At 43.9% G+C, this 15,240-nt stretch overlaps 1 protein-coding gene across 4 annotated transcripts in view; it reads right to left on the reverse strand.

Annotated features, from left to right (window-relative positions):
• Window positions 1-15,240, reverse strand: part of LOC109907287 (phosphoprotein associated with glycosphingolipid-enriched microdomains 1-like) — an 80,777-nt gene continuing 65,537 nt past the window's right edge. For 2 of the 4 annotated variants that reach the window (XM_020505171.2, XM_020505172.2), the window contains 7 exons: window positions 13,830-14,056; window positions 12,108-12,159; window positions 9,684-9,786; window positions 9,092-9,279; window positions 8,418-8,915; window positions 4,440-4,490; window positions 1,012-4,163 (listed from right to left, as the gene is read on the reverse strand). In XM_020505171.2, the coding sequence (XP_020360760.1) occupies window positions 3,804-4,163; window positions 4,440-4,490; window positions 8,418-8,915; window positions 9,092-9,279; window positions 9,684-9,786; window positions 12,108-12,159; window positions 13,830-13,996 (1,419 nt within the window). In that variant the 5' untranslated portion in view covers window positions 13,997-14,056 and the 3' untranslated portion in view covers window positions 1,012-3,803. Of the gene's footprint in view, window positions 4,164-4,439; window positions 4,491-8,417; window positions 8,916-9,091; window positions 9,280-9,683; window positions 9,787-12,107; window positions 12,160-13,829; window positions 14,057-15,240 lie in introns of all 4 variants that reach the window. The other 2 variants (XM_031793169.1, XM_020505174.2) reach the window with 2 other exon arrangements.

Here is a 15,240-nt window from a genome sequence, read left to right on the forward strand (position 1 = left end):
TTACTTGTTATACATCTTTTAATATTTTCAAATTATGGTCATAAAATATTTTCATGCATACACAGGAAACCAGATAGAATCTTATGACAGATGTGCACATAACTGTCAAAGAAAGCACTGGCTGCATCCCAAATGGCACCCTTTTCCCTATACCTATAGTATTTATTAGTGCAATACTTTTGACTGCTCAAAAGTAGTGACCTACGGAGACAATAGGGTGCCATTTGGGACACAGGGTCCATAATGAAAGACAATGGTAAGGAATTCTCTGCTGCTTGTTGAGAATGTATTGTCTCATTATTAGAGTGGGCTGAATGAGAGGGTGCTATGATGGACTTCCTCTCCATGCCTGCCCCCCACAACCCACTCCCTCCTGTATGAGTGTGTGTGCGTACGCTCGTCTGTGTGTGGTACCTTTGGTTGTGAGATTTGGCACTAATGTTCCTATTTGACAGACCGTTTGTTAAAAGCCTTTTATGGCATTTCCATAGACGCCATTAGGTTTAAATGAAAGCATTTCCTGCTACATGAACTAATCTGGAATCTGTTAGAGAGAACAATGGTCATTAAAAGGTCATGTTTTTGCGATTTAACATTAATGAAATGACAATTACACTCTATAAAATGTGTGAAAAACCTCATATGCAGGGCCCTTGCTTTAAAGGATATCTGAAATGTATAGCATCTTTAATGTGTCTATCAATTGTTGCTAATTTAGTGGGAACTGTCCTTTCTCTCCTTATTGGATTTCATTTGTGAATATAATATCAGTCAACCTGGGCGCTTGGTTTGTCGTCAAGAAGCTCATTCAAGCTCATGCATGTGTAATGAAATCCACTCACTCACTCTGCATACACCAATAATGTGCAATATTGAGATAACAGAGAAATGGGAGGAAAAGTAAGATATTATTATTGTTTAACTGTCAAATGCAGATATCATCATTGCAATAGCTAGTTATTTAGTCACAACTTACTCAGTTAGTTTGAAAATAAACACCAAACAACAATATTCATTCACTTTTCTTTAAAAAAATAAAAAGTACCAACTTTGACTTTTCTGTTTTAAAACACCTGTACCAACACAATGTACCATACTTGAATAAAACAACAGAACAAAATAACCAATGAGATGGTGTCCTATTAAAACAGAATACAGAACTCCCAAACTGTCATACGCCACCATTCAATCAATCACTATATTTTCAACAATAGTTAGGTTACTCTCTGAGTAAGGGGCATACTTACAGCTAGCCTAAATGTATTCCCTTCAAATGCTTTTACTGTGCTCTATGTGCTTTTATAGCCACTATTAAGCAGTCCAAATCACATGCATACATACTACAAAATATACTTTACCATTTGCAAATTCATACATTAGCCGACTTCATGAAATCGTACTCTAACTTTATACAACCCTCGGTTAGCATGTCATCAGCACATGCTACCTTAATAGTGCTTGTTCAAATAGTTAAGTTAGAAGCATTTGATATTATAATTGTGCACATGATGGGTTATATGTATGTATGATGTTGTTGTTGTTGCTATAAGCTCTGTACAGAAGCAGTAGCATAATGTTTTTGGACACTTTGTGCTTTACAATCCTTTTCCACCGTATCAATAGTATGCGTACCTACAGGATAAGCATAAACACGCCATACAAACACATATTATACACCTTGATCAATACAGCTGTATTAACACACCGGTTTGCTGTTGCATATTGTCACATTGAGCGAATATAAGTATTTTAAATACATTTTGAATCATGTGAAGAAATATAGAGAAAACAACAAATCACAACAACATTGATAGATATGGTCTCACCATTATTCGTCTTTTGTTTGAATGAATACGTCCTTTTTAAAAAGTCTGGATTATTCATGAGTACCTTTACTACTTTATTACCATGGTAACCCACTTATTCATTTGTTTATCCTATGTACAGAACAAAACCTTTTCAAGTTTCCCTCATGAACAAACACACTTCCTGATATCCCTTAATCACACAATGATCCACCATCTTCAAATAAATAGGAATTTGATTTAAAAAAATAAAAAAAAGTTGACATGTAAATCAAATAAAAAATGTTTTAGAAACTAAAAGAAGCCGCTCCATTTAGAGTTCAGCCGTCTAAACTGCCTGACTTGAGGCTACTTATTTCACAATAGTATGTAAGTACACATATCTATCATATCTCTGATTTATCATGATGTTCTGAATGAAATGATGCACTAGGAAGGGAGAACAGATTATATAAACAGTGACATTACATTGTGGGGAAACATTCTACTCATACCTTTATAAGTGCCTTATAGAACGACATTATGGCACAAAAACTCAATCACAAGGCACTGACAAAGTGTCACTGGCCAGTCAGCTTGTCACCAGCCTTGTAAAATGAACTGAATTCGTAATGACTGGTTATAAATGTTTAGAAATGTACTATTTTATAGTCTGAGGAAGTAATTATGATGCTGATGGATAATGTAGAAATATTGGCCTTCCTTCCCACATTGATAGCAGTCGTTGATAATGTAGCTAACCTTCAATCTTCAGTGATGTGATGTGCACCATGATACAGAGTGAGAAGCAACATCACAAAGTGGACGGACGCCAATAACTTGAAAACGGACGGTGATTTCATAGTTCAGATACTGATTTGATAGCACCCAGAGTACGTACATTGTAATTTAAGGGCCCCATGAATTGATGGAGAGTTAAGATTATAGCTAATTCAGTCAGATATCGCTGGGCTGTGGGCACACCCAAACTGCACTGAGGGGGTAGTGGGCAGAAACCCTGAATTGGTGATGATGGGCAGTAGGGTTGAATGTTGAAGTTCAGAGCCCTGAGGTGGTGTTCCTGTCATCAGGGCTGCTGGGTAAAGTTGAGGCTAGTAGTGAGACTAATGGCTGGGGTTGAGGGTGAAGCTAGGAGTTAGGCTAATGGTTAGCATTGAGTGTGAGGTCAGGAGTTAGGCTAATGGCTGGGGTTGAGTCTGAGGCTAGGAGTTAGGCTAATGGCTGGGGTTGAGTCTGAGGCTAGGAGTTAGGCTAATGGCTGGGGTTGAGGGTGAGGCTAGGAGTTAGGCTAATGGCTGTGGTTAAGTCTGAGGCTAGGAGTTAGGCTAATGGCTGGGGTTGAGTCTGAGGCTAGGAGTTAGGCTAATGGCTGGTGTTGAGGGTGAGACTATTAGTTAGGCTAATGGCTGGGGTTGAGTCTGAGGCTAGGAGTTAGGCTAATGGCTGGGGTTGAGTCTGAGGCTAGGAGTTAGGCTAATGGCTGGGGTTGAGTCTGAGGCTAGGAGTTAGGCTAATGGCTGGGGTTGAGTCTGAGGCTAGGAGTTAGGCTAATGGCTGGGGTTGAGGGTGAGACTATTAGTTAGGCTCATGGCTGGGGTTGAGTCTGAGGCTAGGAGTTAGGCTAATGGCTGGGGTTGAGTCTGAGGCTAGGAGTTAGGCTAATGGCTGGGGTTGAGTCTGAGGCTAGGAGTTAGGCTAATGGCTGGGGTTGAGGGTGAGACTATTAGTTAGGCTAATGGCTGGGGTTGAGGGTGAGGCTAGGAATTAGGCTAATGGCTGGGGTTGAGGGTGAGGCTAGGAGTTAGGCTAATGGCTGGGTTTGAGGGTGAGGCTAGGAATTAGGCTAATGGCTGGGGTTGAGGGTGAGGGTGAGGCTAGGAATTAGGCTAATGGCTGGGGTTGAGGGTGAGACTATTAGTTAGGCTAACTGCTGGGGTTGAGGGTGAGGCCCCAGGGTGAGGCTAGGAGTTAGGCCCGCACTGTAGCTTTACTACCCAGTTAGAGACGGGAACTCTCCCTGTTCAACCCCAGGCCCAGCTCACCTACACTCTCATAGTCTGGCTCTTGAACCTGGTTCCTCAGCCCCAAGTCCTCTCCATTACCAGTCTTAGTGAGGCAGATGTTCTCGTAGCCTGGGTCGATGCTCTCTGCAGGGGACTCCTGGAGGTCCCCAGGGGGTCCCTGTGGGTCTGACTCCCCCTCTCCGAGCTGGGGGTAGATGTCCCTGACAGTAGCGTAGAGATCACTGGAGGACGACTCAGGGACCAGACCTTTGATCTCAGCGATGCTGCTGTAGTCACTCTCCTTCTCCTCCACGTCTAGGTGTGTCTTCCTCACTGTGGAGTACATGTCTGACAGCTGGAGAGAAAGAGGGATGAGAGAGTGAGAGTGAGCAAGAGTAAGAGAGAGAGAGAAAGAAAGAGCGAGAGAGAGAGAGAAAGAAAGAGCGAGAGAGAGAAAGAAAGAGCGAGAGGAGAGAATGCAGTCAGAGTGAGCATCGAAGGACTATTTGATTTATGTATCCTTTATTCAACCAGGGAAGTCACAGTTAGACTGACATCTCTTTTTCAAGTGATTCCTAAATAAGCATCAGGACAATAGGGGAATGAGTTCAGTGGAAGGCCACAACCCTACCTCGTTCTCCAACAGCACATGGTTGTGAAGCCCCGGTGAGGGAGAGAGCAACTAGAAGAGAAAACAACACAAACAAGTCCACGCATTACAATATCACAGAACCATGTGTGTTGTGCATACTCCCACCTGAGCTAAGCAGGCTAATATGTATATGTAATCAATCATTTATGAACAACATTACGGATTAATCAGTTAATACACAATGAGAATTGTAGCGATGTTATTGTGTATAGCTGCTATATACAGTTCCTTATGATTGATGGGGTCATTAATCAACAACACATCGCCGACAGACATCAAAAACACCTTTCTAGGGTGTCAATATCAGAGCTGGTACAGTAGCTAGCTGGCTACTACTTCACGCCTCCTATATGTTGGATGTACTGAGGAATAAGCCTGGTTTAAAATTCATTGTTCCCTTGGTCAATGACATATAAGATGTAAATCTTGAGTTAGACAACCCAAGGTTAACCAATGACTTTACATGGGGACTGGTGAGGACGATGGTGGGATAACTTGAAAGTAGAACCAGAAAGGGTTGACCACTACCATCTATATTCAGTACCATCTATATTCAGCATCATCTATTTTCAGCATCCTCTATATTCAGCATCATCTCTCCATCATCTCCATCTATATTCAGCAACTCTCCATCATTATTCAGCATCGTCCCTCCATCAATATTCAGCATCTCTCCATCAATATTCAGCAACTCTCCATCAATTTTCAGCATCGTCCCTCCATCTATATTCAGCATCTCTCCATCAATATTCAGCATCATATCTCCATCAATATTCAGCATCTCTCCATCTATATTCATCTCTCTATCATCTCTATCATCTCTCAATCTATATTTAGCATCTCTCTGTTACCTCTCCATCATTATTCAGCATCGTCCCTCCATCAATATTCAGCATCATATCTCCATCAATATTCAGCATCTCTCCATCTATATTCATCTCTCTATCATCTCTATCATCTCTCAATCTATATTTAGCATCTCTCTGTTACCTCTCCATCAATATTCAGCATCTCTCCATCTATATTCAGCATCATCTCTCCATCTATATTCAGCATCTCTCCTTCATCTCTCCTTTGTTTCTCTCAGAGAGCATTGAATTCATATTCTTACTTTATGGACACACATTCTCCATGATTAGCTAACCAATTCATTTGATTGCCTTGGAGCCCAGTGTTGTGGAATCACGAAGAAAGTTCTTGACCCCGTCATCAATAAGCCTCCATGTGTCTCTCATAATGTTAGTCTGCTCTAATTCCTGAATTCCCGGAAGTCTTTGTCCATGTAGCTTAACAAATTAAAGTGCCAGTTCAGTTAAGTAAGTTGTTTCATGACTACAACCAGGAGTTGCTCCTGACTACATGACTTAACCAGGAGAAAACAGGTTCCTAGACATACCAGCCAAGTCACTTGTCCTGACCACATTAAGGTTGAAAGGTCAGGTCACTTCCATGGTCAGGAAAAACTATGAAACGTATGCATGTTAAGGCATTCCTTCACTCAGTTAATATGTCTTATAGATAAGAATGTACACAGCGTGACAATGCCCCCTTGTACAATGCGAGGTCCATACAGAAATGGTTTATCGAGATGGGTGTGGAAGAACTTGACTGGCCTGCACAGAGCCCTGACCTCAACCCCATCGAACACCTTTGGGATGAATTGGAACGCCGACTACGAGCCAGGTCTAATCGCCCAACATCAGTGCCCGACCTCACTAATGCTCTTGTGGCTGAATGGAAGCAAGTCCCCGCAGCAATGTTCAAACATCTAGTGGAAAGCCTTCCCAGCAAAGGGGGGACCAACTGTATATTAATGCCCATGATTTTGGAATGAGATGTTTGACAAGCAGGTGTCCACATACTTTTGGTCATTTGGTGTATCAAGGCAGTTTGGGGTATGGACTGACAGACAGGACATCTACTATGAGGCTGATGATGGAGGACTGAAGTCTAACATGCCAACGCATCAGTCAGCAAGAGAATATGTGGTTTGGTTTCACATGGGTACACAAACACACACACATACAGGCACACACACATACAGGCAAACACACACACACAAACACATGCACGCCCCCCCCCCACACAGGCAAACACACACACACACACACATACAGGCAAACACACACACACACATCCCCCCACAGGCAAACACGCACACACACACATACAGGCAAACACGCACACACACACACACACATACACACACACACACACACACACACACACACACACACACACACACACACACATATACAGGCATACACACACTCTGAATAAAATAAAGCTTTTTCCCTTTGGCGACAGACAACTTGACTGTTGACATGCTGAATATCACAGTTTATCTAAGAAAATGGCCCCTGGTGTACATCACACTAGTGACGGGCAAGGTCAATTACATTTAGTCAGTGTAGAGCAGAAGCTTGTAAGGTCATGGGCAACACAAAGTCATATTATTCCAGACAACAGAACAGAGTCATTTCTGTTTATTATGGCTCAATAGCTGTGTTACAGAGCAGGAGAGGATATTGTATGTGTCATATGTGTGTGTGTGTGTGAGGGATCTGAGGGTCTATCTGAGGAAGAACCTTTCAGACATAAACACGCAGATGTCCTCCTGTCTACACACACACACACACACACTTGAGTGTCATCCGTCATCTGCCTGGTCTGTCAGACAGAGGAGAGCCTGCCCACAATCAATCTCCTTCCCTCTCCTCCACTCATCTCTACTCCCCCTCTCTTCTCTTCTCCGCAACACCATAACAAAAGACACCCACATCCTCTCCTCCACTCTGATCTGCATACATTACCATACACATTACGGTCTGACAAGACAAATCACCAGCCAACCCCAGTCACACCGATGCACCGCCACCGAGAATAAAGAACGTTCTGGGTTAACCTTAAATCAGCTCCAGAGTGTGTGCAAATGTGTACGTGTCCATACGATTCCATCCGTGCGTGTGTAATATAGAGGTTGTAAAAATAAAATTGGGGGTAGAGACACGTAGAGGAGAATTAATGATGACTTCAAATTCCAACACGGGGAGACGCAATAGGAACATGCTTTGGGGGTGCAGGTGGCCCAGCACAGCCCTGCGGTTGGTTCAATATTTCATCATATAGCAGGGAGCCAGAGGGTCAAGCTGGGCTAGGCGTCACCTGCTGTCCAATGATACACATGTATTACTGATTAGCTAATTGGCTAGAGCTTCAGACAAAAGAAGGTTGCTAGGAGAAAAGCCACAAAGGAGGGCTAGACAGACAAGGCTGTGTGTGTGTGTATGGGGGGGGTGTTGTAGTTTGTGTGTATGTATCTGTGTACGTGTGCACGTGTGTGTGTGTGGGGGGGGTGTAGTTTGTGTATCTGTGTACTTGTGCGTGTGTGTGGGGGTGTAGTTTGTTTATCTGTGTGCGTGTGTGTGGGGGGGGTGTAGTTTGTGTATCTGTGTACGTGTTAGTGTACGTGTGTGTGTGTGGGGGGGGGGGGGTGTAGTTTGTGTATCTGTGTACGTGTGTGTGTGTGGGGGGGGGTTGTAGTTTGTGTATCTGTGTACATGTACGTGTGTGTGCACTTCATTTTATTACGGGTGACAGGTTCAGTACACATCACTGCATTCTTTACCACAAGGTAGGTTGGCCCTCTTTGAAGTCTCGTAGGTTGATTCATCGCTGTCTGTTTATTTATAAAGCTCTCACTAAAACTCCCGCCGTACCTAACTTCATTAATAACCTTTAGATCTCTCTCATCGGGTGCAGGAAGTTTCAAATATTCTAATTGAGTGGAAGAGGGAGTCTCCTTTGCCAGGGCAAAGGATGCAAATCAATGCATCAATGCATATAGTATTGTGAGGAATACTTAGCGCTGTCGTCCAACTGTCCGTTTACTCAATTTCTCACTTACACACATAGGCGTACACAAACACAGACAGAAACACAGACAACCCTCCTCACCTCTCCATTGTGAAGTGCTGCCCCCATTACCACCACCCCTCCTGCGTCCATCATGGTAGGCTGGTTGTCGTTCTCATCCAGCACCTTGTCAGGTACAGGCGGTGGTCTGTCCTCCTCCTCGGGCTCCTCTGTGGGACTCACAGCAGCAGTGATTGTGGCTGAGCGCCTGGCCTCCAGGTCTGCACTGTAACGGCTCTTCTTGTTCAGATCCACCGAGGCGTACTCCACTCCCGCGCACAGTGGCCCCCGCTCCGGGGTGCTGCAGGGGCTGAGGTGGCCATTGTGGAGGGCTGGACGGTGGTGGGAAGGGGGTAGGGGGTTGTGGAGGTGGTGAGGGTCGTCATCGGGGCTGAAGGGGGACGTAGTACCGTGTCCGTTGGGTATACCTACAGCCAGGCTCCCTGGAAGGTCCTTCAGCTCTTTGACCGTCTCGTAGAGGGAGTCTTCAACGCTCACATCACGGGACGCCGTTAAGATGCCGCCTCTCTCCTTCACCACCTAGTTAGTTGATTGAGACAGCTGTCAGTACATTAGGACTAGTCTTCCAGGGTGTATACTCCAACACAAAATAGACAACACAATCCAGTACAGCTATACAATCAAATCAAGAGGACTCATTCAAATAAGTAGCTGTATAAGTACACAGGAACAACAACAATATGAATCCCTAATACCTCGTAGGTGCCGTCTCCGGAGACGGGTAGAGGGGGTTCGCTAGAGGATCCCATCCCCTCCAGGGCGCTGTTGGGTGGGATGCTGGGAAGCTCGCGGTCCTGGGGACACTTGGAGCTCCGCAGCTCTGACTGGCTGGACAGCATCTCCTCAGAGGGCTGGGGACTGCTGTCCTGGGTGTCTGTCAACACTGGGAGAGGATGGATCAATTAAATCCATTATTTTTTTTTAAAGATGAGTTGGGTCGAGTTTGAATTGGTTTGAATTGGACACAACAAAGGGGATAGTGGGTGGGTGGTTATGCCGGGTTAACAGAGAGAGTTTGAGAACCAGGTACTGCAGTGAGGCCTCTTGTCTTAGACCACTGCGCCCCTCGGGAGCCCCACGTCACTGCAGTACCTGGTTGGAATCCAGGCTGCATCACATCTGGCCATGGATTAGATAGCCACAGGTGTGGAAGCCAAATGAATAATCAAGCAAATGTGTAGGGTGAAGGCTAAATGTGGATGTAATGTATTTTGAATGAAAATTCCACTCTCTGAAACGACGAGAAACAAATGACACGTGCAGAAGAAGTCATTGTGTGTGTATTACCTGTACCACTGGTTAGTGGGCCGTTGTGTGAACTGCTCACCACTAGGTCAGTCCCTGGGCTGTCCACAGATTGACTTCCGGTAAACGTCTCTCTCTCAGATACCTGTACAATAGAGACAAAGTCCTTGTCTTAGGTTAGGATGGGTCTATGTGGCACAATATAGACACAGATCTGGGATCAGTTTACCCTAAATCCCTATGTGGTCCTGTGTGGTTCAGTCAGTACACATACAACAAACATATGCGCTCACTGTATTAGAAGTCACTTTGGATAAAATCATCTGCTAGGTGGAGCCAAATACATTACAGACACATGAAATCAGTGTCCTTCTACTCCTCAATCTGAGAGGCTGAGAGCAAATCTAATATATTTACACTTTAATTCATATTAACACCATGACATTGTGGGGGGAGAAACGGGCATTGAGCTAGCAGCCACTGCAGGCCTTTGTTTGTTGTTTTTCAGACACCTTCACTGACAGAAAACCAAGGGACAGTGAGATATATAGCTCTATAGCACCTCCTATTGGCTGTGTCTGGTAATGACTGTTGCTAGGCTGAATCTGATGGAGTTCCTACAGACATAGGAGTTAGCTGCGCAGCACTAAGCCTGTCGAGGACAAAGACAACGAGCTTATTTAACCTAATAATGAGACCAGTAATCATGCTGTCGAGTAGAAGACAAAGCCCCTATTTAACCTGTCACTCTGTGACAGACACACCACTGTTTAAGTGAAGTCCTCTTCAATATTTTCACAGGCGAGGCGCAACATTACGGCGTAAAGCTTACACACCAGATATCCAATCTATCAGATAAAAACGTTTCCATGTCCCTGGAATTGTGAGCAGAGTGTGTGTGTGTCACTGTGTGTGTGTCACTGTGTCACTGTGTGTGTGTGTGTGTGTGTGTGTGTCAGCATGTGATTGGAATGAAAGGAGGATGTCAGTTTCTCTAAAAGAGAGATATTTATCTCACTTAACCACCCCTTGTAAGTGTGTTCTTTACTATAGCTAATGCCCATCATGGTCCTCATCATCATGGAATAGCTGGGGATAGTGTAATAATTCATAATATGCACTCAGAATCCCATTGAAATAAACAGTTTACTATGAGATTCATGTGCTAACTCGTGAACTGTTGAAAGGTCAATTCATGTGCTAACTCGTAAACTGGTCAAAGAAAAGGTCAATTAAATATTGTGGCTGTGAAAATAGTGATTCTTCTCTGAGAACATTAAAGTCCATATAAAGATACTGCAGACCGAAGTGGAAGACATTCTACCCATCTGGTGTTGTTTCCAGACCACAGTACACAGTCTGTGTGTGTTAGCGTGAGAGAGTGTGTCAGAGTAAATATTTTGACTGCATTCATCACATTAAACTAATACTCCTTCCCCACTCTGGAATTCATGTCTCCCTTCTGTCTATTCCTTCCTGGATAATGTTGACCTCTGAACTCTTAACATGGGTCATCATCCCTCCTGTTCTACACCACACTCAGACAAAGGAGTGGCTACATCTTCCTCTCCCTCTCTCCTCCCTCCCTCACCGGTCATTATGGATGCTAATGTAGCTGCCTCATGCTCGACACCCCCTGACACCCAGAGAGAGACACTCACTCGCATGCACACAGGCACATGCACAAACAGCTTCACAATTCACAGCTGTTCTCTCCTCTCCAAAGGTCTAACCCAGCGAGACACCATCTCACAGCTGTTCTCTCCTCTCCAAGAGTCTAACCCAGCGAGACACCATCTCACAGCTCTTCTCTCCTCTCCAAGAGTCTAACCCAGCGAGACACCATCTCACAGCTGTTCTCTCCTCTCCAAGAGTCTAACCCTGCGAGACACCATCTCACAGCTGTTCTCTCCTCTCTAAGAGTCTAACCCAGCGAGACACCATCTCACAGCTGTTCTCTCCTCTCCAAGAGTCTAACCCAGCGAGACACCATCTCACAGCTGTTCTCTCCTCTCCAAGAGTCTAACCCAGCGAGACACCATCTCACAGCTGTTCTCTCCTCTCCAAGAGTCTAACTCAGCGAGACACCATCTCACAGCTGTTCTCTCCTCTCCAAGAGTCTAACCCAGCGAGACACCATCTCACAGCTGTTCTCTCCTCTCCAAGAGTCTAACCCAGCGAGACACCAACTCAACCATTCTGCTAGACAGGGGTTGCCTCTGACATGTTCTCTCCCTTGTTTTCATTGACTAACCCTGTATCCCACAAGGCCAACCCTCACTCACAGAAGTGTTGAGAGGAATGTCTTGACAGAAAATGAAAGGAGGAACTCTCAGATTTTTTTCAGGGAGAGATATACACTTCAGCAGAATAACTTAGACTTGCCGTTTTAATTTAAGGAAGCGAGAGAACCCTTTAAAAGAGGGAAAAGAGGAAAGGGAAGAGGACGACTTTAGACAGACTCACTCCATTCATGAGGTTCTCATGGTCTCCTGGGCGGCCATTGGATTTATTTTGCCTGGAGGAGAAGAAGAAGGAAGAAGATGATTAAAGCGTTGACTTTGTCTGTTTGGAGGTTATGTTTGGACTCTGAACTACAGTCTACAGAAGACTGTAATAATGCAGTCTATTATGCAGACACCCAACTGTGTTAGTCTGTCTGCCGGTACCAAAGTGAGAATGTGATTAATAAACTATATTACAGTACAGTATAACTACAGTGCCTTCTGTGTTCACACCCCTTGATGTACTCTATATGTTGCAGACTGAATAAAACAACAATTTTTTTTGTTTAGTTTTTGTCACCAATCTACACAAAATACTCCAAAATGATTTTTAGAAATGTCTGCAAAAGTATTCACACACCTGAGTCAATACATGTTAGAATCACCTTTGGCAGTGATTACAGCTGTGAGTCTTTCTGGGTAAGTGTCTAAGAGCTTTGTACACCTGGATTGTGCAACATTTGCACATTATGCTTAAAAAAATTATTCAAGCTCTTTCACATTATTGAACATTGCTTGACAGCCATTTTCGAGGATTGCGATAGATTGGCAAGACTAACTAGGCCACTCAGGAACATTCAATGTCGTCTTGGAACGCAACTCCAGCGTATATTGGGCCTTGTGTTTAAGGTTATTGTCCTGCTGAAATGTGCATTTGTCTCCCAGTGTCTGTTGGAAAGCAGACTGAACCAGGTTTTCGTCTACGATTTTGCCTGTGCTTAGCTCCATTCCGCTGATCTTTTTCCTAAAAAAGTCCACAGTCCTTGTCAATGACAAGCATACCCATAAGATGATGCAATCTCCACCATGTTTGAAAATATGAACAGTGGTGCTCAGTGATGTGTTGTGTTGGATTTGCCCCAAACATAACACTTTGTAATCAGGACAGAAATGTAATTGCTTTGCCACATTGGTTTGCAGTATTACTTATTGCAAACAGGATGCATGTCTTTGAAGATGTTTTATCTGTACAGGCTTCCTTCTTTTCACTCTGAAATGTATGTTAGTATTAAACTCTGGAATTGTTTTAAAGTCATTGGCCTCGTGGTGAAATCCCTGAGCAGTTTCCTTACTCTCCGGCAACGGAATTAGGAAGGACGCCTGTATCTTTGTAGTGACTGGGTGTATTGATACACCATCCACAGTGTAATTAATATCTTCACCATGCTCAAAGGGATATTCATGCTCTTTTATTTACCCATCTACCAATAGGTGGCCTTTGCGAGGAATTGGAAAACTTCCCTGGTCTTTGTGGTTGAATCTGTGTTTGAAATGAAGTGCTTGATTGAGGGACGTTACAGAGAGTTGTATGTGTGGGTTACAGAGATGATCATTCAAAAATCATGTTAAAAACAATTGCACACAGAGTGAGTTCATGCAACTTATGTGAATTGTTAAGCAAATCTTTATCTCCTGAACTTATTTAGGCTTTCCATAACAAAGGGTTGAATATTTATTAACTCAATACATTTTAGCTTTTCATTTGTAATTAATTGCTACAAATTTCTGAAGAATTTATACTTTGACATAATGGGGTATTGTGTGTAGATCAGTGACACAACATCTTTTAAATTCAGGTTGTAACACAACAAGATGTGGACAAAGTCAAGGGGCGTGAATACTTTCTGAAGGCAAAAGTACAATGACAGTATTCATGCATTTCATTTTATTGTGTCCCACTCACCCCTGGCAGCTGGCACACAGCTGCAGTAGCAGGGAGAGCAGCACGATGGCAGAGATGGCCATCAGGGTGACCACTAGGACCAGCGGCTCGCTGCCTAACGATGTCGACATGGCGACCCCTGACCCCGCGACCCCCGGCCGTAACAAGGCACTGAGCACCGGAGCCATGATGCATCACACTCTGGGAGGGGACCTGCTAGCAAGAGGGCATCACACACAGGGGACCTGCTAGCAGGGGGGGGGGGGGGGGGGGGGGGGGGGAGAGAAAACATCAACACAGTGGCATCAAAAGAATAGTGCACAAGGTCATTGATCAAGGAAGACACCTGTGAGCCACATCTTCATTCTATACCGACCATAACAGGTTCATTCTCTTCATTCTATACCGACCATAACAGGTTCATTCTATACTGACCATAACAGGTTCATTCTCTACCGACCATAACAGGTTCATTCTCTACCGACCATAACAGGTCCATTCTATACCGACCATAACAGGTTCATTATCTTCATTCTATACCGACCATAACAGGTTCATTCTCTACCGACCATAACAGGTTCATTCTATACCGACCATAACAGGTTCATTCTATACCGACCATAACAGGTTCATTCTATACCGACCATAACAGGTTCATTCTATACCGACCATAACAGGTTCATTCTATACCGACCATAACAGGTTCATTCTCTACCGACCATAACAGGTTCATTCTATACCGACCATAACAGGTTCATTTTCTTCATTCTATACCGACCATAACAGGTTCATTCTCTACCGACCATAACAGGTTCATTCTCTTCATTCTATACCGACCATAACAGGTTAATTCTCTTCATTCTATACCGACCATAACAGGTTCATTCTCTTCATTCTATACCGACCATAACAGGTTCTTTCTCTTCATTCTATACCGACCATAACAGGTTCATTCTCTTCATTCTATACCGACCATAACAGGTTCATTCTATACCGACCATAACAGGTTCATTCTCTACCGACCATAACAGGTTCATTCTATACCGACCATAACAGGTTCATTCTATACCGACCATAACAGGTTCATTCTATACCGACCATAACAGGTTCTTTCTCTTCATTCTATACCGACCATAACAGGTTCATTCTCTTCATTCTATACCGACCATAACAGGTTCATTCTATACCGACCATAACAGGTTCATTCTCTACCGACCATAACAGGTTCATTCTATACCGACCATAACAGGTTCATTCTATACCGACCATAACAGGTTCATTCTATACCGACCATAACAGGTTCATTCTATACCGACCATAACAGGTTCATTTTCTTCATTCTATACCGACCATAACAGGTTCATTCTCTACCGACCATAACAGGTTCATTCTCTTCATTCTATACCGACCATAACAGGTTCATTCTCTTCAT

The sequence above is a fragment of the Oncorhynchus kisutch genome, linkage group LG17 (assembly GCF_002021735.2).
Source record: "Oncorhynchus kisutch isolate 150728-3 linkage group LG17, Okis_V2, whole genome shotgun sequence".
In the NCBI taxonomy this organism is placed as follows: Eukaryota; Metazoa; Chordata; class Actinopteri; order Salmoniformes; family Salmonidae; genus Oncorhynchus; species Oncorhynchus kisutch.